This window comes from Bombina bombina, chromosome 4 (genome assembly GCF_027579735.1).
Source record: "Bombina bombina isolate aBomBom1 chromosome 4, aBomBom1.pri, whole genome shotgun sequence".
Classification (NCBI taxonomy): domain Eukaryota; kingdom Metazoa; phylum Chordata; class Amphibia; order Anura; family Bombinatoridae; genus Bombina; species Bombina bombina.
The window spans coordinates 1,198,285,224-1,198,308,995 of record NC_069502.1 but is presented as its reverse complement, the minus strand read 5'-3'; the positions used below and the strand labels follow the sequence as shown (position 1 = coordinate 1,198,308,995).

Genomic DNA, 23,772 nt, shown 5'->3' with positions numbered 1-23,772 from the left:
TCCTCAACGAAGCCGGCAGAAGTGGTCCTCCAGACGGGCAGAAGTGGTCCTCCAGACGGGCAGAAGTCTTCATCCAGATGGCATCTTCTATCTTTATCCTTCTGACGTGGAGTGGCTCCATCTTCAAGACATCCGGCGCTGAGCATCCTCTTCAAACGAAGTCTTCTTCGGAATGAATATCTCTTTAAGTGACGTCATCCAAGATGGTGTCCCTTAGATTCCGATTGGCTGATAGAATTGTATCAGCCAATCGGAATTAGGGTAGAACAAATCCTGTTGGCTGATGCAATCAGCCAATAGGATTGAGCTGGCATTCTATTGGCTGTTCCAATCAGCCAATAGAATGCAAGCTCAATCATATTAGCTGATTGCATCAGCCAATAGGATTTTTTCTACCTTAATTCAGATTGACTGATAGAATTCTATCAGCCAATCGGAATCTAAGGGACTCCATCTTGGATGACGTCACTTAAAGAGATATTCATTCCGAAGAAGACGTCGTTTGAAGAGGATGCTCCACGCCGGATGTCTTGAAGATGGAGCCGCTCCACGTCGGAAGGATGAAGATAGAAGATGCCATCTGGATGAAGACTTCTGCCTATCTGGAGGACCATTTCTGCCCGTCTGGAGGACCACTTCTGCCGGCTTCGTTGAGGACATCTTGCTGCCAGTAAGTGAATCTTCGGGGGTTAGTGTTAGGATTTTTTTAAGGGTGTATTGGGTGGGTTTATTTCTTAGGTTAGGGTTTTGGGCTGCAATAGAGCTAAATGCTCTTTTAAGGGCAATGCCCATCCAAATGCCCTTTTCAGGGCAATGGGGAGCTTAGGTTTTTTTACTTAGGCTTTTATTTGGGGGGTTGGTTGTGTGGGTGGTGGGTTTTACTGTTAGGGGGGTGTTTGTATTTTTTTACAGGTAAAATAGCTGGTTTCTTTGGGGTAATGCCCCGCAAAAAGACCTTTTAAGGGCTATTGGTAGTTTAGTTTAGTCTAGGTTTTTTTTTACTTTGGGGGGGGGCTTTTTTATTTTGATAGGGCTTTTAGGTGTAATTAGTTTAAAGATCTTGTAATTTGTTTTTTATTTTCTGTAATTTAGTGAGGTTTTTTGTGATTTAGCTAATTTAATTTAATTTATTTAATTGTATCTAATTTAGGGAATTGATTTAATTGTAGTGTAGTGTTAGGTACTAGTGTAACTTAGGTTAGGTTTTATTTTACAGGTAAATTTGTATTTATTTTAGCTAGGTAGTTATTAAATAGTTAATAACTATTTAATAACTATTCTTTCTAGTTAAAATAAATAAATCTTGCCTGTAAAATAAAAAATTAAACCGAAGCTAGATACAATGTAACTATTAGTTATATTGTAGCTAGCTTAGGGTTTATTTTAAAGGTAAATATTTAGTTTTAAATAGAAATAATTTAGTTAATAATAGTAATTTTATTTAGATTTATTTAAATTATATTTGTTGGGGGGTGTTAGGGTTAGGGTTAGGTTTAGGGGTTAATAAATTTAGAATAGTGGCAGCGACGTTGGGGGCGGCAGATTAGGGGTTAATAAATATAATGTAGGTTGCTGCGATATCCGGAGCGGAAGATTAGGGGTTAATAAGTATAATGTAGGTGGCGGCAATGTTAGGGGCAGCAGATTAGGGGTTAATAATATTTAACTAGTGTTTGCGAGGTGGGAGTGTGGCGGTTTAGGAGTTAATATGTTTATTATAGTGGCGGTGATGTCCGGAGCAGCAGATTTGGGGTTAAAAATTTTATTATAGTGTTTGCGATGTGGGAGGGCCTTAGTTTAGGGGTTAATAGGTAGTTTATGGGTGTTAGTGTACTTTTTAGCACTTTAGTTATGAGTTTTATTCTACAGCTTTGTAGTGTAAAACTCATAACTACTGACTTTAGAATGCGTTACGAATCTTGGAGGTAGAGGGTGTACCGCTCACTTTTTGGCCTCCCAGGACAAACACGTAATACCGGCGCTATGGAAGTCCCATAGAAAAGAGGGTTTACAAACTTTATGTAAGTCGGTTTGCGGTAAGGCCAAAAAAGTGTGCGGTGCCCCTAAACCTGCAAGACTCGTAATAGCAGCGGTAGTGAAAAAGCAGCGTTAGGACCTATTAACGCTGCTTCTTCAGCTTACTGCAAAACTCGTAATCTAGCCGTATATGTGGACTACTTTCTCATATGCCTAGAGGGATAATAATGCACCTCACTGATGAGTCCCAGAAAAGCCTCTGAGGTTTGTTTCTTTCAATTGTTGTTGAAGAGAATTCCTAGAATTTCAGGGCATTAAGGGCTGGGTCAGACTGGTATAAAATACAAAGTGTCTCCTTTGAGAATTAAAAGAGACTGCACCCTGAGTGACACCGGACTATTGATTTTTTCCAGTGTCTGTTCATTTTCAGCTCAGTGTGGTTCTCTGTTTTTCCTATTTGTTCTTGATATACCCCGTTCTGATTTTTATTACAAGGACCCTTTGCCTTTGACAATAAAGTTTGTATGATATACATTATAAAATAACACACATGATAAATGTATCCTGGCAGGTTTACACATTCGAAAAGTATACAATTACTGTAGAAGAGTCTTCAGCTGTAGATCTGTCTTTCTATGTATTTATGTATGTATTTGTATATACAAATATACATCTCAGTTTTATATGTTTCAATGTCAAAATCAACTTATTTTCTGCTTGTAAATATTTAGATTGTCTGCTTATTTGTGCATAAGTATCAGCAGCAAATTGAAAGTGTGACATATGTTATAAGGGGACTGGTTACTTTGATATTATTAGTGATGCCACTGTAAATATATTATTATGTCACTGATGTAATGTGCGACATTATCCATAATATAATTGATTCTTTAGTATGATGACTGATAATAGATCTCTTATTCTTGTGCATTTCAAATGAAACATGTCTTTAATAACATTTATTCAAATTATTTTCTCATCCTTTTTAAAGACATCTGGCAGCAACAAACAACAAGTATTGTTCATAAGAGTTTTCACATGGGCTAAACCCTTCTGCCCACAATAAAAGTATTTTAATTAACTATTTGAGTAGGAGAGAGTGGTGGATGACATGGTGAACGTGTTGTTTATAGATAGACAGACAGACAGATATATAGATACATATATAGATGAAAGATAGATGAAAGATACATAGATAGATCAATAGATAGATAGATAGATAGATAGATAGATAGATAGATAGATAGATAAATAAATTAAAGATAGATAGATAAATTGATTGAAATATAGATAGATGCTAGATATAGATAGATGATAGATAGATAGATAAAAGTTAGATAAATAGATGAAAGATAGATAAATAGATAGATAGATAGATAGATAGTGGAATTATTTTGAGCTATGTGCTATTGTCACATATGTTAGGTATACTGTATTGGAAAGTGGATGTTAAATTAACAGTGATGTTTCATGTCACAATGAGTTTAGAAAGAGACATTGGTTCCTACTATTATTTGAAGGGGTGTTGACCCTTCCCTTTTGATACCTTGTTGTTTCCCATTTTTGTTTATTTATACCCTTTTAAAGTATGTATTTTTTTTCTGTTTGATAAGTGTTTAGTTTAATATGATTATTATAAACTGTGTGCAAAGCAGAAGAAAGCATGACATCTTAAGATGAATATGAGTGCATTGTTAAACAATAAATATTAGTAGTTCAGAATTCAGTATTTGTTTGTGAATATGGATGTCAGCAATTTATTTAGTGTGAAAGTGCTTTAAAAAAATGTATGTGCAAATCAATATGCTTGTGTGCTGCACTTTCACACTAATGAATCATGTGCTAAATATTAGCCCACAACCATATTCGGCATTTGTTTAACAAATACACATTCCTAAATATTAGTTATATTAAATATGATTTAAATTCCCTCTGTTCTTTATTTCTGTAGGAACAGCCTGAAGAGCAGTTATCATCTCTTTTTATCATTTATACAATCGGATATTCACTCTCCTTCTCGGCTCTGATTATTGCAACTATTATTCTTGTACGATTCAGGTAACTGCCAATTACTGATCCCCCACCCTCTATTGTTTAAATTATATTATATTGATAAATATGCTAATATGTAATATAATATTAGTGTAGTATCATATACACAATAATATAATCTAAATATAAAATGTATGGTTGTTTGATATTGTAGGATGCATTATTTAAAGATGGACAAATCTTCAAATTTGTTTTTAATTTAAATGATACAGCAATTGTTCCTCTTGATGTTTTTTTTTAGAAGAAATAGTAATATTTGAATACTGAACGTAAGCATCATGTGTACAATATATGTAACATTCAAATATTCAATTTGACTTTACACTTATATCTTTAAGAATTAACATTCAAATTGTCATATTGAATTTTCAAATGCAATATTTAATAATCAGAAACAAAAAAAAGTGTGTTGCTCTTCTCAGAAAATAATTACATTTGATGATCACGTTGCAAGTTAAGAAATTTTTATCCTTCACAAAATTAAATCATAAAATTATCTTTGCTTTTCCATATAAGCTTAAGGTTTGTCATATATTGTAATAGACAATAGGTTTCTAATTATACCCTGTAAATTACCATTTTGAACCAGCCGTATTCATAGATAATTTGTAGAAATGTATGTCTAGCAAATTTAAATTAGGACTAGAAGACTAATCATGCCATGAATTATACAGATGTGACCAAGAGATAATGAGACACAGGGTCAGACATTTAATAATAATTAAGTGATAATAATTAGTATAAGTGTAGTAAATCAATTATTAATAATTATTTACTTTATAAAGGATACATTATAGACATTTGCATGTAAATTCAAGGATATTATGCATGTGGTTATCTTGGGATAGATCTATAGTGACTACATTTTAGTAGAAGCTTTACATTTTAAGCTTAAAATAAAATAAATTCAGTTTTTATCCAGAAATAATCATTAGTGATGATTAGATATGGCCAAAAAACTTAATTATCTAATTAAACTATTTTGTTAAATGATCCTGCTCAACATTTGAAGACTGCCCTTGAATATTTTAAAATAAACATATTAATACTTTATACACAATTTTAAAGGTGTTAGTTGTGCTAAACAATGTTCATCTGAATTTCATACTCAATGATAATATTGATATCCTGCTTACTATAATAGTGTCATTATTTTTTTTTATATTTAATTTTAGTACAAGCATCTAAATACAAACAAAAAGTTGTTTTGATGTTATTCCAATCATAAGAACAGTCATCAACTGAGGGCTCCATTCCTTTCTTCTGAAAAATATCACAAGGGTTTTGTGAGGTTTTAGTGTTTGGTCCATTCCAAAATGTCCATCAAGCCAACCATAGCCCATTTATCTAACTTTGGCCTCAATCACAATCTTCTGACCCTTTTATCTCTTTCTCTAGCCAAAAATGCTACTTTTTTTATTTGATGCAATTACAATAGTACATTTTAGGCACTTGATAAGTGCTCAAAAAAGCATTTTAGACACCTTTACAACTATTTCACGGCTATTTGGAAAGTGTCTATTATCTTGCACATGTGAGAAGTCTCTGAAATGACATTGTGGGGGTCTGTTAACATACATGATATAAATTAATTAAAATTCCATTCATCCCTATTGTAGAGACTGTATACAGTGAACAGGGCACACATTTACATATAGATACGCAGGTATATGCTTAGAGGAATATGGCTACACCTCACTGACGAGGCACAATAAAGGCCTGGTATTTTGGTGCTGGACTGACCGTAATAAGTGGGATCAGACTTATATACTACAGGAAAATTCTACTCTGTGAAAAACATTACTGGGCTAAAAGAAGTTGTACCCAGGTGGTAAATCACCATAGAACAGGCTAACAATGGTATTGAGTTGGTTGTTCGTTCCTGTGAGTGCGCTTCTCTATTTGTGTATTTAATCTCCTTAAGGGAAAAAGGGGCAACCAGACGTGGACTCCTTGCTTAGTGTGCTTAGAGGAGTATAGCTACACCTCACTGATGAGACCCAATGAAGGCCGAAACGATCGTCTGGGGTTGCTGTGTTCCTTGTTCAGGGAGGAATTGCCTGGTAGTTCAGTGCTGGACTGACCATAATAGGCGGGATCAGACTGATATACTACAGGAAAGTTCTACTCTGTGAAAAGAATTACTGGGCTAAAAAGCTGCACCCAGGTGGTAAATCACCATAGAACAGGCTAATAATATTATTGATCTTGTTGTTCATTCCTGTGAGTGTACATCTCTCTCTGTGTATTAAAACATGTATATGTGTTGAGTACGTGATATCCTGTACAACTAAGTGGATCTGTAGGAAAAGTAACTTCAGGACCCAAACATCTAGAAATGGTGTGATTTTAATTGTAATATTTTAGTAAAAGCCACTGTTGTGATTTTCAGGTTTTTAAAAGGGGATGAGGCAATCTTGACTTTCATAGGAGTCTATTGTAATCCCTTTCAATCCACACTACAGCTAACCCATCCCATGGTGGCTTTTAAACTTTTACAAGTATTATTTTTGGCAATATTTATTTCTAAGGTTTATTAAAAAAACTGTTTCTGTCAATCATGTGCTCAGGAATGAACCTAGGTGTCTGTGTTCTTAGGCCTGTGTGTTTCCCCTGAGTACCTGTCTGTATCCTGCGACAGTCAAAATATCTGCTTGTATCCTGTTTCAGCTAAAGTACCTGTATATATTATGTTGCTTGATTGTATCCTGTCACTGGTAAAGTGCCTGCCGTTATCATTTCATAGCCAAAGTGCAAGCCAAGTGCCAGTTGAGTCTTGTTACTGTTGAGTGCCCGCTAAGTCCTGTTACTGCTAAGTACTTACTGAGGTTCTCATTTCCAGAACTGTGTTCCGGACCAGTCTTTTCTTACTTTATTCTTATATTTCAACTGTAATTCTTACCTGTCTGTATTATCACTGTCTTCTCTACATTTAGCCACCAATCAACAAGCGCTACCCAGATGCTGAACCAAAAATGGGCCGGCTCTTAAGGTTACATGTTTGCTTTTTTCAAATAAAGATACAAAGAGAACGAAGAAAAATTGATAATAGAAGTAAATCAGAAAGTTGCTTAAAATTGCTGTTCTGTCTGTATCAGGAAAGAAAAAATGTGGGTTCAGTATCCCTTTAACAAGAATACAAACAATTATAGAAGCTAAAAGATACATAACAATAACAAAAGTAATATATGAAAGATAATTCATGCAACATTGATAATGGTAATAATCACTGTCGAATACATTTTAATAAAGGTTTTTTTTTTTCTACTTAACCAAAAATATTAATTCATAACATGTGGGTAATTAATATTGTATCAATTCAATGAATTTTATTTTATCGAAATGTCCAAACACCTTATTGCATAAAAGAACATTTCATTGATTGTGTTTAATTGATTGTTTCCTGATTTTAAAGTGTGAACTGAACATAACTTTTAATGAAAAAAAAAGTGTCTTTAAAATGTAAAGAAAGTGTGCGCAATACCTTTAACAAAGGAAAAATCAGCAAAATAAAATAAATTAATTATCACCAGGTCCAAAGTGTATAATTTGTAAACCTGAATACTTCAAAGTAGCCAGAAAAGTGTTTTAGATTAGAATACTGGGCTCCACTTGTCCTCATGCAGTTTTGTGCTATTAAAGGGACAGTTACGTGCAAATTAAACATTCATTATTTAGATAGAGCAATCTTAGCTTTCTAATTTACTTCTAATATATTTTATTTGCTTTGTTCTCTCTGTATACTTTGTTGAAAAGCTTACCTTGGTAGGCTCAGAAGCAACAATGTACTAGTGGGAGATAGCTGCTGATTGGTGGTTGCACATATATGTCTTTTGTCACTGGCTCATCTGTGTTCAGCTAGCTCCCTGTAGTGCATTGCTGCTCCTTCAACAAAGAGTTCCAAGAGAATGAAGCAAATTTGATAATATGTATAATTGTTGAAAAATCTATGCTCTATCTGAATCATTAAAGAAAAGTGCTTTGCAATGATAATAATTGCAGATATGAATAACACATTAATAGCTATACAGTCATATAGCATGTGTAGTTGCTAAAATACTATTCACTAGGGAGCGGCAAATGTGCTGGAAGTGCAATTCATTTGTTAGAACAAATAGTCCTGTGGACATTCATTTTGGAAAATCGAATGTTGATAAGAATGAAAATCCATTTACATTCGGTAATTGAATGTTTTTTACAGTTTTCAAATTTTATTTTCATTTTCGAATGTTCAGAATTAGATCGAATATCCACATTCAAAATTTCAAATGTAATATTCAATTTAACAAATACTATTCAGAAGTTCAATAGTTTATATGGTAGTGAATTTAGTAAATTTATACATAATAGATACAAATATATTCATTTGAATGTTTCTGTTTCGTATATTACATAATTCGAATATTAGATTTAAAAAGTCCATTAGAAATACTATTACAAATATATAGATTCCAATAATTGGAAAAATTTGAATTGAATATTACATTTAAAGATATCATTAGACATACTATTACATTAAACAAATGTTAGACTGTTGTAGAAACATTCGAAATGAACGAACGAATGTGTAAAAATTTGTTTCATTTTTAAAATGCTGTAGAACATTCGCCCATCCCTACTATTAGCTATTTCAGTAAGCATTCTTAAAGTAAATACACAAAATAGAAATGTTACATTTTAAAGGGCCACTGTAAGTAAATATTTTCTATGCCTGTTACTAACTAATTGTTGTTGAATTTCCCCCAGAAATGAACTTTTCCAAGCAGTGATTTAACCTACTCCCAGCTGATGAGTGGCAATAACCACGAAACAGCTGTCCTGGGATTGGTCTAAATCACTGTACTAACCCTAGCTAAGCATTAAAGCTGTGTAATGCAGCAGTGCTATGGCATAAAGGGAAGTCTGTCTTAAAAAGCAGGCTAAAAGTAAAAAGGTGAGTCATTGTGAACCTCATTTGCATATCTTACCCAGATTCCTTTGCTGCATTGAAAACAGTGTAGTCAGAGAGTTTCTGGGTTTAATGCAAGTCTTCTGACTTGTTTAGATTTGTAAATGGTTTACACAATGAGTTATTTTCTCTATATTTTGCATTTAGTGGAGGATTTTAAACTCACTTTTCGCCTCCCCATAATTTTAATTGTTGTTGAATTTCCCCCAGAAATGAACTTTTCCAAGCAGTGATTTAACCTACTCCCAGCTGATGAGTGGCAATAACCACGAAACAGCTGTCCTGGGATTGGTCTAAATCACTGTACTAACCCTAGCTAAGCATTAAAGCTGTGTAATGCAGCAGTGCTATGGCATAAAGGGAAGTCTGTCTTAAAAAGCAGGCTAAAAGTAAAAAGGTGAGTCATTGTGAACCTCATTTGCATATCTTACCCAGATTCCTTTGCTGCATTGAAAACAGTGTAGTCAGAGAGTTTCTGGGTTTAATGCAAGTCTTCTGACTTGTTTAGATTTGTAAATGGTTAACACAATGAGTTATTTTCTCTGTATTTTGTATTTAGTGGAGGATTTTAAACTCACTTTTCGCCTCCCCATAATTTTAATTGTTGTTGAATTTCCCCCAGAAATGAACTTTTCCAAGCAGTGATTTAACCTACTCCCAGCTGATGAGTGGCAATAACCACGAAACAGCTGTCCTGGGATTGGTCTAAATCACTGTACTAACCCTAGCTAAGCATTAAAGCTGTGTAATGCAGCAGTGCTATGGCATAAAGGGAAGTCTGTCTTAAAAAGCAGGCTAAAAGTAAAAAGGTGAGTCATTGTGAACCTCATTTGCATATCTTACCCAGATTCCTTTGCTGCATTGGAAACAGTGTAGTCAGAGAGTTTCTGGGTTTAATGCAAGTCTTCTGACTTGTTTAGATGTGTAAATGGTTTACACAATGAGTTATTTTCTCTATATTTTGTATTTAGTGGAGGATTTTAAACTCACTTTTCGCCTCCCCATAATTTTAATTGTTGTTGAATTTCCCCCAGAAATGAACTTTTCCAAGCAGTGATTTAACCTACTCCCAGCTGATGAGTGGCAATAACCACGAAACAGCTGTCCTGGGATTGGTCTAAATCACTGTACTAACCCTAGCTAAGCATTAAAGCTGTGTAATGCAGCAGTGCTATGGCATAAAGGGAAGTCTGTCTTAAAAAGCAGGCTAAAAGTAAAAAGGTGAGTCATTGTGAACCTCATTTGCATATCTTACCCAGATTCCTTTGCTGCATTGGAAACAGTGTAGTCAGAGAGTTTCTGGGTTTAATGCAAGTCTTCTGACTTGTTTAGATTTGTAAATGGTTTACACAATGAGTTATTTTCTCTATATTTTGTATTTAGTGGAGGATTTTAAACTCACTTTTCGCCTCCCCATAATTTTAATTGTTGTTAACTAACTACCCCAAATACGCTTTTTATCAATAGCATTTCATTAACATATCTCTACCGTATATCAGAAATCTTGTCTGCAAATTTAATTGTTTTCCAAACCCACTCCGTGGGTATCCTTTGCTCTGTACCAATCCGTTTACAATACCTAGGCTTCAAAATGGCGCTTTAAACACAAAGTTATTGGTTTAAGCACAAAGTTATTGGTCTAACATTAAACAAATGTTAGACTGTTGTAGAAACATTCGAAATGAACGAACGAATGTGTAAAAATTTGTTTCATTTTTAAAATGCTGTAGAACATTCGCCCATCCCTACTATTAGCTATTTCAGTAAGCATTCTTAAAGTAAATACACAAAATAGAAATGTTACATTTTAAAGGGCCACTGTAAGTAAATATTTTCTATGCCTGTTACTAACTAACTACCCCAAATACGCTTTTTATCAATAGCATTTCATTAACATATCTCTACCGTATATCAGAAATCTTGTCTGCAAATTTAATTGTTTTCCAAACCCACTCCGTGGGTATCCTTTGCTCTGTACCAATCCGTTTACAATACCTAGGTTTCAAAATGGCGCTTTAAACACAAAGTTATTGGTTTAAGTATTTTGAACATGCAGTGCTGAAAATAGTGGGCAGGATAACGTGACATCATCGGCGAATAAAAGATATAACTTTTAGAACGTTATGAAACTTCGTTTTGGAGAAAATATAGGTCAGTAGGTTTTAATTAATGTTTATTAACTTTAATATGTTAGTTGTTTAGCTTAAAAATTATAACAGAAAGTAATCCTTTAAGTTTCATTATGCACCGAACAATGACATATTTTTTTGTACACAAAACATAGTTTAAAGCTATTAGTGTTTGAAAACTATCAGATTATTGTTTTGGAGTTTTAAACAATTCAATAGAATTTGTAAACCCTAAAAAATATGATTATATTCATTTTGTAAGGGAACTCTGATTGATTGGCACAGATCCCTAATTGTGTTAATTAGTTGTCGCTGAAAGAAAAGTGCTCTGAATAAAACAATCATACAATTATTTATTTATTTATTAAAAGTGAATAATTCACAACACGTTTGTTTTTATCCCCAGTTGTTTCAGCATTATCAGTATTACATTTACTACTGGAATGTGACCTAGCCTTTAACTGACTGACCAGTTAGAATATATATGTTAAAGGGGTTAAAAAGTTGTTGACAAATGGACTTTTTAAAATATCAGACTTAAGAAAATATAAGTAATTACGTAAAATCTATACAGAGCCTTTTGCTCCAGTTGTGATATACTATATCAAGACAACATTTTTATTTTATATTACCAATTAACATTTTTTTTCTTTCAAGGCTAATATAGTTTATTATGGAAGGGGTGTACAGGATAAGGCTTTAATTCCTGGAGGGTATCAGCTATTGTGGTTAGGGTTAATTATGTGTACATTTATTGTTAGGGTCTATTACAATCTTATTTTTTTGTGGAAGTTATTATAATTTAAATTGGTTATTAGAGTTTTACTAATATTGCACTCCGGACCTTTATATTAGAGATTTGTTTTGTTTTGTTTTTAATCAACTTTATTGTATTTTCATACAATAAACAATAAGAAAGCTTGCTGGATGTCTTCCTTTCATTAAAGTATACATATAATAATTCCAGAATCATTTATATCTGTAATTAAAACATTTATACAGAATATTTGTCAGAGTCTGGTGCAAATCAGCAGAAGAAAGGCATAAGGTATAAGACAAAAAAACAACAAAGAAAAAAGGTTTAAGGACTGGAACTCTATTAACTAAGAATATATACACACTGATCGAGTAGTGAGAGTCACCACTTACAAATTATCCTAACCTCCCCTAACTTTATCATCAGCAGTGAACTTTCCCTATAGAGAAAATATTCTTAAATGTAGTTATAAGTGATTTATAAATAGAAATGTTACTATGTGTGTGAGGTCTGGACCCGAGGACAGCGCAAAGAGGCCCCCATAACTGGCTTGTGGTTTACCTATAGGTTATATATGAAATCCACAAACTCCAGATATCTAAACATTATTCTCTTTTATCCAATAGGATGGCAGAGAGGCTAGCAAGTTCATGGAAACGTTTTATTTTATTAATAATTACAGAAAAAGTTGGGACTATGAATCACCAGAAGTTTGCAATACGAATACGAGTTGCAGTGCATATAGTTGCAATCAACTTATATTTAGATTTGTGATTTTTTTTTAAAATAAGTATGTTGAAGAGCCTGTGATAGAGTGAGAGCAATCAATGTGCCTAGCATTGCAGTCAGTAGGTCAGACGTTTCTTGCCAGATCTTCTGAACTTTGGAACAGATCCACCACATATAACTGTAGGTGCCTTTTTGACCACAGTCTTGATCACATAAGGTTTCTTGGTGAGAATAATTAACATATAATCTAGTAGGGTTAAGGTACCACCTAAATGCTACTTTAAAGTAATTTTCCTGAGGGTTTGCAGAAACTGAGAAAGACACATTTCTTTTAATTGTACAAATCCACATAGGTAAGTGCATCTCAGTGGAGATGTCAGATTTACATTTAATCATATATTAATCTTTTGAAACAGTATTAAGATAATTAAAGTATGGATATAAGTCTGAGATTGATTGTTTGGTTCTAGTTTTTGTTAAACAAAGATGATCTAAAAAGGTTTTGGTCCCATCTCTTTCCTCTTTCGGGAGATTAGTAACTCTAGTTCTTAATTAAAGGTAATAGTACCAACTAGAACAATCTGGTTTGTCCAAACTGCAATATAGGTCAAAGGTTATCATGGACCAATTCCTTATGATTTCTGTTATCCAGTAATATCCTTTGTTTGCCCATTTGACCTGTATGGATGAGTCTATTGTTGAGAGATAACTATTCTAGGGGGTTGTCCCAGAAGCCTTAGAAAGTAGAGAAAACCTCTGGGTTAGAGAATCCCATAAAAATAGAGAGAGAGTGTGAAATTGTTACATATGACTTTCAAGAATGTGGTCTGCGGACCCTGTTTGACCACAAAATCCTAAAAATCAGTCAGACCAAAATATTATTTGGCCATCTGAATTATTCCATAACTAGTGGGAAAGCCTACCCAGAGGGCAGTCTATTGTGGTGACGGAACCACCAAACCACCCTGCCATTTTCGGAAGGGCAGTCTATAGTGGTGACGGAAAAAGCAGGGTGTTCAAAGAATCCATCCAGATGGATTCTTTTACCACCCTTTTTTGCTCTCTATCCCCCCTCTTTTGCGCTCTCTCCCCCCTCTCTTTTGCTCTCTCTCCCACTTCTCTTTTGATCTCACCCCCCTCTCTTTTGCTCTCTTTCCCCCCTCTCTTTTGCTCTCTCTCCCCCCTCTCTTTTGGTCTCCCTCTCCCCTCTCTTTTTCTTTCCCTCTCCCCTCTCTTTTGCTCTCTCTCTCCCCTCTCTTTTGCTCTATCTCTCTCCCCTCTTTTTGCTCTCTCTCCCCCCACTCTTTTGCTCTCTCTCCCCTCTCTCTTTTGCTCTCTCTCCCCCTTCTCTTTTGATCTCTCCCCCCTCTCTTTTGCTCTCTTTCCCCCCTCTCTTTTGCTCTCTCTCCCCCCTCTCTTTTGGTCTCCCTCTCCCCTCTCTTTTTCTTTCCCTCTCCCCTATCTTTTGCTCTCTCTCTCCCCTCTCTTTTGCTCTATCTCTCTCCCCTCTTGTTGCTCTCTCTCCCCCCACTCTTTTGCTCTCTCTCTTCCCTCTCTTTTGCTCTCTCTCTCTCTCCCCCCTCTCTTTTGCTCTCTCTCTCCCCTCTCTTTTGCTCTCTCTCTCCCCTCTCATTTGCTCTCTCTCTCCCCTCTCATTTGCTTTCTCTCCCCTCTCAGTCTGTGTTATTAATAAAAAAAATGAACTACAGAAAAAAATAAACAAATAAAATTCCTTTTGCCTGATTTAAACAGCCAATAGGATTTCAGTAGCTCTCATCCTATTGGCTGATTTGAATTTGAAGAATCAAATCAGCCAATAGGAATTCAAGGAACGCCATCTGTAATTGCATACCTTGAATTCACTATTCAGTGTACGGTGGCGATCGTACGAAGAGGATTCTTCATGCTCCATGGCTCCGCAGTCGCCGGTCTTCAGTTCCAGGGTCACCAGTCTTCAGCTCCAGGGTCACCGGTCTTCAGTTCCAGGATCGCCGGTCTTCAGTTCCAGGGTCGCCGGTCTTCAGTTCCAGGGTCGCCGGTCTTCAGCTCCAGGGTCTCCGGTCTTCAGCTCCACCCCTCCTCTCCGTGCCGGATTGTTCCTGGAAGAAGAAAGAAGAGGTTGCCGCTTGGAAGAAGACTTCACCGCCTGGAACAGGACCTTCTCCGCCAGACTTCAGGAATGGTGAGTACCAACCTGGGGGTTAGTTTTTTTTTGTTTTTTTTGGGGTGGGTTTGTTTTATTTATATTAGGGATGAGCAGTAAAAGAGCTAAATGCCGTTTTAAGGGCAATGCCAAAACAAATGCCCTTTTCAGGTCAATGGGTAGTTTTTTTTTAGTGATAGGTTCTTTTATTTTGGGGGGTTTGGTGGGTGGGGGGATTACTTTTAGGGGGGATTTTGTGTATTTTTAATATAAAAGAGCTGTTTATCTTGGGGCAATGCCCTGCAAAAAGCCCTTTTAAGGGCTACTGGTAGTTTATTCTTAGAGTAGGGGGTGTTTTTATTTTGGGGGGCTTTTTTATTTTCATAGGGATTAGGTTTAATTTTGTAAACTTTGGTAATTTGTTTTTTTATTTTCTGCAATGTTAGCCTTTTTTATTTTTTTGGAACCTTAGCTTTTTTTTGTAACTTTAGTATTTATTGTTTTTAGTTATTTTGTGTTAATTTAGGGGGTGTTAGGTTAGGCGGTTTTAGTTTAGGGGGCTTAGTAATTTCATTAGTTATTTGCGTTGTGGGTTTTGGCAGTTTAAGGGGTTAATAGGTTAATTAGGTTTATTACAATGTGGGGTTTTTGTGGTTTAGGGGTTAATGGGGTAAATAGGTTTATTACGATGTGTGGGTTTTGCGGTTTAGGGGTTCATAGGTTAATTATGTTTATTGCAATGTGGGGGTTTTGCGGTTTAGGGGTTAATAGATTAATTAGGTTTATTGCGATATGTGGGTTTTGCAGTTTAGGGGTTAATAGGTTAATTATGTTTATTGTGATGTGGTGGTTTTGTGATTTAGAGGTTAATAGGGTAATTAGGTTTTGCGATGTGTGGGTTTGCAGTGTATTTGTTAATACTTTGTGTGTGAGGTTCGGGTTTTTTTGTTATACTTCGTGCGGGCGATGTTTTTTTTTTTTTAAATGCTCTGTTTTCCTTCCCTGCATCCCGGTGGATTCCAAAAATGGCAGGGTGGTAACATTCCATTAAGGATGCGTGGGCAACTGCCTACGGCGATGGACATTACAAACATAATTATAGTATAGATCAGTGATTTTCAACCACTGTGCCGCGGCACACTAGTGTGCCGTGAGAGATTGTCAGGTGTGCCGCCATCACAGAGGCAGACTGACAGGCTCATCAGGCAGATGGCATCATTTACACAGGGCGGACCACATATCAATATAGTAAGTTGTTAATTAGTGAGTGCACTGTGTATATATATATATATATATATATATATATATATATATATATATATATATATATATATATATATATATATATATATATATATACTGTATTAGGCTACAATGAGTGGTTTTGTAAAATTTGGGGATGGTGGTGTGCCACAGGATTTTTTAATGTAAAAAATTGTGCTGTCACTGGTACAGATTATATTTGAGCAAATCATGCAGCATAATAGTAGGCAGATACTAGGTTTTTTATAGTTCAAGGGGCGCAATCACATATACGGCGCAAGTTTTGGTGCAAGCGTGGGAACCAGCGCCACCCGTAATTTCACCTCGCACATCGGGGTATTATATATACTGCGCCGTTAGATGCTAAACTGGCGTAAGTAGGACAAACTGGCGATCTTCTGAAATGTGCGCAAATACACATTTTAGTTGTCACAAGTAACTTACGCCAGTATTTTATCCACGGAAAGTGTCAATAAAGAGTAGTTTTATGCAAATTAGGCTAACACTCGTAAAAATTAACCGCAATTTCATATAAAAATGTGACACGTAATTATGCTATTCAAAATTCATATATAAACCCATATATAAAGAGATGAAGGTAATACAATTATGATTTCCCATTGTTCTCTCCTCCAAGTATTGTTGATTGTTTTGATAATACATTTAAAGTAAATAAGCAAGTATATGTCCACAATGTGATGAAGTACCTACAAGCTCAATCCATTTGATTATGTTGTGGCTTCAAACTATTTCAAATACCCAAATAAACCTTAAAAAAACAATATCATAGTATACTGTCCCTTTAACCTTGAGATGCTGCTTAAATGTATGTGTTTGTTAAGGCTTCCAGGGAGTTACATTGTTGTTTTAGTCAGTGCAAGGGTTGCTGCATCTGCAATATGTGGCGAGATGAGAATGGAGTAGATTTTCTGAATTCTGCGCGCGTAAGTCCTTACGCTGTATATTGGATACCAAATTGCGCGTCTGTTCTATGTTAGTCTATGGGTAAAAAAAATATGTCCGAAGGGTGAAATATACGCGAGTAACTTGTATGCTATGCCGTATATGTAATATCAAAATTGCGTAAAATCTGGCGTCGCCGGCTTTTGCGGGCGACGCTGCATATGTAATGGAGGCCTAGGTTTTTATAGTTCCAGATAAATGCAACAATCTGTGAGGTCTTTGTTTGTTTTTTACTGATATTGGGATGGATCTAAATAGATATATAGGAGCACTGGCAAAAATTGACATTTTAGATACAACCAAACGCCCATAAAAAGAGATATTATATTTTGTCTATTTAAGCATTTCTCTTTTTAAGTATTAAAATATAAATTTATAATTAAGGTCATATAGAGACGTGATATCTGGGGGAATGTGGACTCCAAGGTATCTAATGGCTGTTTTTAAGCCCATTGGAATCTGAAATTTAATTCTAGTAATTGTTTGTTATGTTTGGGAAGCTCTATGGCGATAGCTTCACATTTGTCATTATTTATTTTAAAGCTGGATATGAGACCAAATTGAGATATATTATAGAATAAATCACAGTTAGGAAAAGCATTGGTTTTGTGATCATAATAATGACATCACCTGCAAAGAGTGCAATTTTGTGTTTAATGACCAGCTAGGTATCCTCTACGTTGCTGGTCTTTCTAAAGGGCTTGCATTTTTAATAGCAAGACCGTTATTTCCAGTGGCCAGCAGGAGGGACAGATAGTATAATATTGCGGACCTGCCGCTGGCGGTGGGACCTGCACAATTATAACCAAAAAAACTAAGACCAGTGACATAAAGGTACATAGTGGTCCTTGAGGGGTTAATTTGTACTTTGTTGTCCTTTTAAAAATCAGCCTACTTTACTTATATGACCTCTGAAATTATGATTATTTATATTAGAGACAACCAAACATTAGTTTGTATGTTGTATTGAAAAAAAAACAAGAATGATGGTTCTAGACATATAAGAAATAGCAGATTTAAGTGGTTTTAAATTGATCAGATACTGAAATGTATTAAATCTAAATTAAAAAACAGTGTATATAGAGTAACTGTTCTCCTGCATCACTCAGGGACATATAGTTATTGATTTAAATATGTTTAAAGGGACATAAACACCTCTTAGGTATGTGTAAAAAAAAAATCCTACGCCCCCTTAAGTGGCCAAAAATCAATAAAAGACTGTGAACTGCCTAAACTAGCTGCATAATTTGCACCATTTGGAAATCATAGTTACTAGATTTTGCTTTTTGGCACCTCTAGAAGACGAGGGGTTTAATGTCCTTTTAATGAATTTGCTGCAAATCCCCCACTTGTATGAGCTTGTTGGACATCTCATTCTAAAGTCATGGTCATTAATATGGAGTTAACTCCCCCCCCCCCCTGCAGCTTTAACAGCTGCCACTCTTCTTTAGGGCTTCCCACAAGATTTTGACGTGTGTCTGTTTGTTGTTTAACAAAAGGGGGAGTAATGGGGATGGATGGTAATTTGTACAGTTGCACTTGCATGCAGTTCATCAAATTAGAATTCAAACATTTAAATTTAATTTAAGCAAGCACAGAAACTGAGACTTTACTTGAATTTGTTGTGTTTGAATGAGAACATTATTATTATTATTATTATTATTTGCAATATTTATTAACAGCTTTTTAAATTGTTTATCATTTTAGTAGCAGTAACCATCACTTAGCCAACAGGGAAAGCATGAGCTCCTCTATTATAGACATATGTCTGAATATCCTAAATGAATTGTGTGACTTGGGGCGAGATTAATACAGAATGCTCGTCAGTATTCCTATTTCCCTGGTCAAATGATCTAAAACCCATTTTTATATGGGAAGCAGATGCATAAATTACAAAAGTGCACAATGTTTTAAAAATCATACAAAATGAATAATTCAACCATTGACACAAAAATACTCAGGAAAAAGTTGTATTGTTAAAGGTGACATGAAACTCAACATTTTTCATTCATGATTCAGACGGAGAATACAATTTTAAAAAGTGTCCAATTTAATTCTCTTATCAAATTTGTTTCATTCTCATGTTATTGTTTTTGAAGAGATATCTAGATAGGTAATGTGCACGTCTCTGGAGCACTAAATGCCATATAGTGCTGTAGACATGTGCACACTTCAGAACGTACCTCCCGGCTTTTCAACAAAGGTTAACAAGAGAACAAAGAAATGTTGATAATAGAAGAAAATTGGAGTTATTTAAAATTGTATGTTCTATCTGAATCATGAATTCATTTTTTTTCTGTCTCATTAAGGTACAGTAAAAATTGTAACAAAATTTTTCACCAGAAATCGTATGTTATTAAAAATCTAAAATTTGCATGTAAATTACACAGGAATAAATGGTATTAAATAAGCACAGCATAAATCATAATTTAAGTACACTGGGCATGCAAAAATCACATAGAAATTCATACTTATTAGTACAAAACACAAACGTAATTGTTAATGTACCATAAAATGGGCTGAACATGGGCGTTCCATGGGCGTATATGACATTCTCTCATATCTCACTGCAATTCTCGAAACATTTCCGGCCTACAATTCTCTCTGTTTTTTCTCACAACTGAAAAGGTGGAGAAGTTGTGACAAAATACGCAAAATACTTAATACTTAATAGAAAAACAAGTGTACAAAAATAAAGGCAACTGCAAGGTGCTATACGTAGAAAATAAATGTAATTAGTTCTTGATGCACACTTTATTTTTAAAGTGCACTCTATGCTCACTGCCAACTTCCCTCTACCCAGCAAAGTTTGCCTCTCCAGCAAGATCCATTACTTTCTATAGGGGACATCTTTTTATTCACAGGGGCAGCTCCTTGTTTAAGATAATTCCATAAGGGCAGCGCCTGTGATGGTCAGTGAGAAAAACACGTCTGATCCGGTGAAGTTTAGATCCTCTGGCCCTTAGTCTTAGCTTAAAAAGAAAAGAACACACATTTCTACCGACGCTAAACAATGACAGTGGAAAGCCCTGTTGCCTCCAGATTTGCTTCTCCAAACAAGGTTGCGGATTAAGTTTGACCATAAAAAACAGTTGTTTTACGGGAGTCAGACTGAGCACCTAAAACTCTCCATTTAGTAGATTTCCCTATCTTTAATCATAATACGATTTATTTCATACTCAGATGCACAATCTATAGCTTTTTCATTCTTACACAACTGTCTATTCATTTTAATCACTGATTTATGCAGAGTTAATAAACTGTTTAAATTGCACAATCATTATTCATTTTTCTTGCTTTTGCTAAAAAACTCGGTGCTGGTCACATGCACCAAAATGAGTTTCCTTAAAATGCTGTAGCAACATACTAGACAATGATTGGTTTAGCAACATACTAGACAATGATTGGTTTAGCAACATACTAGACAATGATTGGTTTAGCAACATACTAGACAATGATTGGTTTAGCAACATACTAGACAATGATTGGTTTAGCAACATACTAGACAATGATTGGTTTAGCAACATACTAGACAATGATTGGTTTAGCAACATACTAGACAATGATTGGTTTAGCAACATACTAGACAATGATTGGTTGGACCAGTAGACTAACTCATTTACAGTTAACTCTAATTCAATTTAATTAAAAGGACATGAAACCCAAACATTGTTTTTCATGATTTAGGTCGATCATACAATTTTACACTTTCCAGTTTACTTCTATTATCAAATTTGCTTCACTTTTGTTGAAGAAACAGTAATGCACTACAAATTTCTGACTGAACATATAGGTGAGCCAATGACCATCGGTATATAAATATGCAGCCACCAATTAGCAGCTAGAACCTAGGTTCTTTGCTGCTCCTGAGCTTTCCTAGATAAACCTTTTAGCAAAGGATAACAAGAGAGGGAAGCAAATTAAATAATAAAAGTAAATTGGAAAATTGTTTAAAAAGGTATGCTCTGTCTAAATCCTGAATGTCTAATTATTACTTTACTGTTCCTTTAAGAGAGGGGACATCAAGATACTCACCAAGCAGTTTTTCACCTATTAAATCAGCATTTTTAAAATCTTTAAACATTATGTATGCAGTTATTTTGCAGTTCAGTATTTTATTGATAATATAAACTATGTATATAAAAATAACTTTAATGTCCTTAAATCTGTCTGTTGATTCATATATTTAGGTTCAAACCCAACCTCCTTACTATCATGATCTGAACATTATTGAGCAGAGAAAGGAAGCAGGAAAATTATACATATTATCTCTAGGATATTGATGCAAATATGTTTTTGTCCATCAGTCATGGTCCTTATGGAAGATAAGAATCATTGATATAAAAGGAGAAATGCAATACATTTCAAAATTGTAATATTTTTTCTATATGAGCATTTGACCATCTGGAGCTTATTGTAAATTCAGTTACTGCTTTGCAATTTGTCATTGAAGTATTTCTTCATCTATCTCCCAATTCTTGTCTACTCTCTGTTGGAACCACTAACCATAAATAAGCGTCTCAATTTCTTTTACATTAAACTATTAGCGGCTTTGGGGACCTGTAACATAAAACAGAATTATGCATTACTATCCCTCAAACCAAATCTAAACCTTTATTAGGAGACTTGATATTAAATACAAGAGTGAGCTATGCAATATAAATTGTCATCTTCTGCACACAGAGACATACACAAAACCTTTAAGCCATGGTACAGATAACAGATATTGCAATACAGCCCCAGGGTTTAATAAATCTTCATGTAGAAGAAGTCAGAGTATTCTGATTATTCTGCAGGAGATATATAGAGGCTACATGCAGCAAAAAAGACGGGACAAGGACAAGTTATTAAGTGAAAAATGTGTAGGGTTTAGGAAATTCTGGAAGATAGTAAACCTTATATATGACATTAGATACATTTCTCTAAAGGTTCAGCCATATTGTTACAAAACTGCCCCCATAAGGTGCTCAAGACGTGCACACTCCTAAACATATTTTAGTATGTTCAGTATGGAAAGTTTTAACAAAAGATAACAAGAGAAGCATTTTAGGTGTACTTAGTTTAAATATCTGTAATTTGTTTATTATTTTCTGTCATTTAGTGTTTGTTTATTTTGGACTTTAGTTAATTTAATTTAATTTAGGTAATTGTATTTAATTTAGTTAATTTATTTAATTATATTGTAGTGTTAGGTGCTAGTGTAACTTAGGTTAGATTTTATTTTACAGGTAAATTTGTCTTTATTTTAACTAGGTTAATTAATAGTTAATAACTATTTAATAACTATTGTACCTAGTTAAAATAAATACAAAGTTGCCTGTAAAATAAATATAAACCCTAAGATAGCTACAATGTAACTATTAGTTATATTGTACCTAGCTAAGGGTTTATTTTATAGGTAAGTATTTAGTTTTAAATAGGAATAATTTAGTTAATGATAGGAATATTTATTTAGATTTATTTAAATTATATTTAAGTTAGGGGGTGTTAGGTTTAGGGTTAGACTTAGGTTTAGGGGTTAATAACTTTAATATAGTGGCGGCGACATTGGGGGTGGCAGATTAGGGGTTAATAAATGTAGGTAGGTGGCGGCAATGTTAGGGCCGGCAGATTAGGGGTTAATAATATTTAACTAATGTTTGCGAGGAGGGAGTGTGGCGGTTTAGGGGTTAATATGTTTATTATAGTGGCGGTGGTGTCCGGAGTGGCAGATTAGGGGTTAATAATTATAATGTAGGTGTCGGCGATGTCGGGGGTGGCAGATTAGGGGTTAATAGATAGTATGTAGGTGTCGGCGATGTTGGAGGCAGCAGATTAGGGGTTCATAAATTTAATGTAGGTGGCGGCAGTGTCCGGAGCAGAGGATTAGGGGTTAAAATTTTTATTATAGTGTTTGCGATGTGGGAGGGCCTCGGTTTAGGGGTTTATAGGTAGTTTATGGGTGTTAGTGTACTTTTTAGCACTTTAGTTATGAGTTTTATGTTACGGCGATGTACCATAAAACTCATAACTACTGACTTTTAAATGCGCTAGGGATCTTGACAGGGTAGGGTGTACCGCTCTCTTTTTGGCCTCCCAGGACAGACTCGTAATATCAGCGCTATGGAAGCCCCATAGAAAAAAGACTTTACAAAGTTTACATAAGTCGTTTTGCGGTAAGGCCAAAGAAGTGTGCGGTACACCTAAACCTGCAAGACTCGTAATACCAGCAGGTGTAAAAAAGCAGCGTTAGGACCTCTTAACGCTGCTTTTTTACCCTAACGCACAACTCGTAATCTAGTCACCAGTGTTTCTTTTAATCTCATTAGAGCGGTATCTGCATGTCAGGTAGTGCAGTTCACTAAATCCCTCACATAATTGACTTCTATAGGGCATGCAGTAAAACTCATGTCAGATATCCCTTGAAAGCTAAGCCGATAATGAGATAAACAGAGGGTGCGCTAAGCAGATGATGCACGAGTATTGTAGTTCTGTGCTATACTAGTAATAATAATGGTTTAATTAAGGTCTTAAAAAACATAATTTATGCTTACCTGATAAATTCCTTTCTTCTGTTGTGTGATCAGTCCACGGGTCATCATTACTTCTGGGATATTATCTGCTCCCCTACAGGAAGTGCAAGAGGATTCACCCAGCAGAGTTGCTATATAGCTCCTCCCCTCTACGTCACCTCCAGTCATTCGACCAAAGACCGACGAGAAAGGAGAAACCAAGGGTGTAGTGGTGACTGAATTATAATTTAAAAAATATGTACCTGCCTTAAAAAACAGGGCGGGCCGTGGACTGATCACACAACAGAAGAAAGGAATTT

At 35.0% G+C, this 23,772-nt stretch overlaps 1 protein-coding gene across 1 annotated transcript in view; it reads left to right on the top strand.

Annotated features, from left to right (window-relative positions):
• Positions 1-23,772, top strand: part of GLP1R (glucagon like peptide 1 receptor) — a 1,017,454-nt gene that overhangs the window by 331,919 nt on the left and 661,763 nt on the right. The window contains exon 6 of the mRNA XM_053712812.1: positions 3,929-4,035. Coding sequence (XP_053568787.1) covers positions 3,929-4,035 — 107 coding nt within the window. The remainder of the gene's footprint in view (positions 1-3,928; positions 4,036-23,772) is intronic.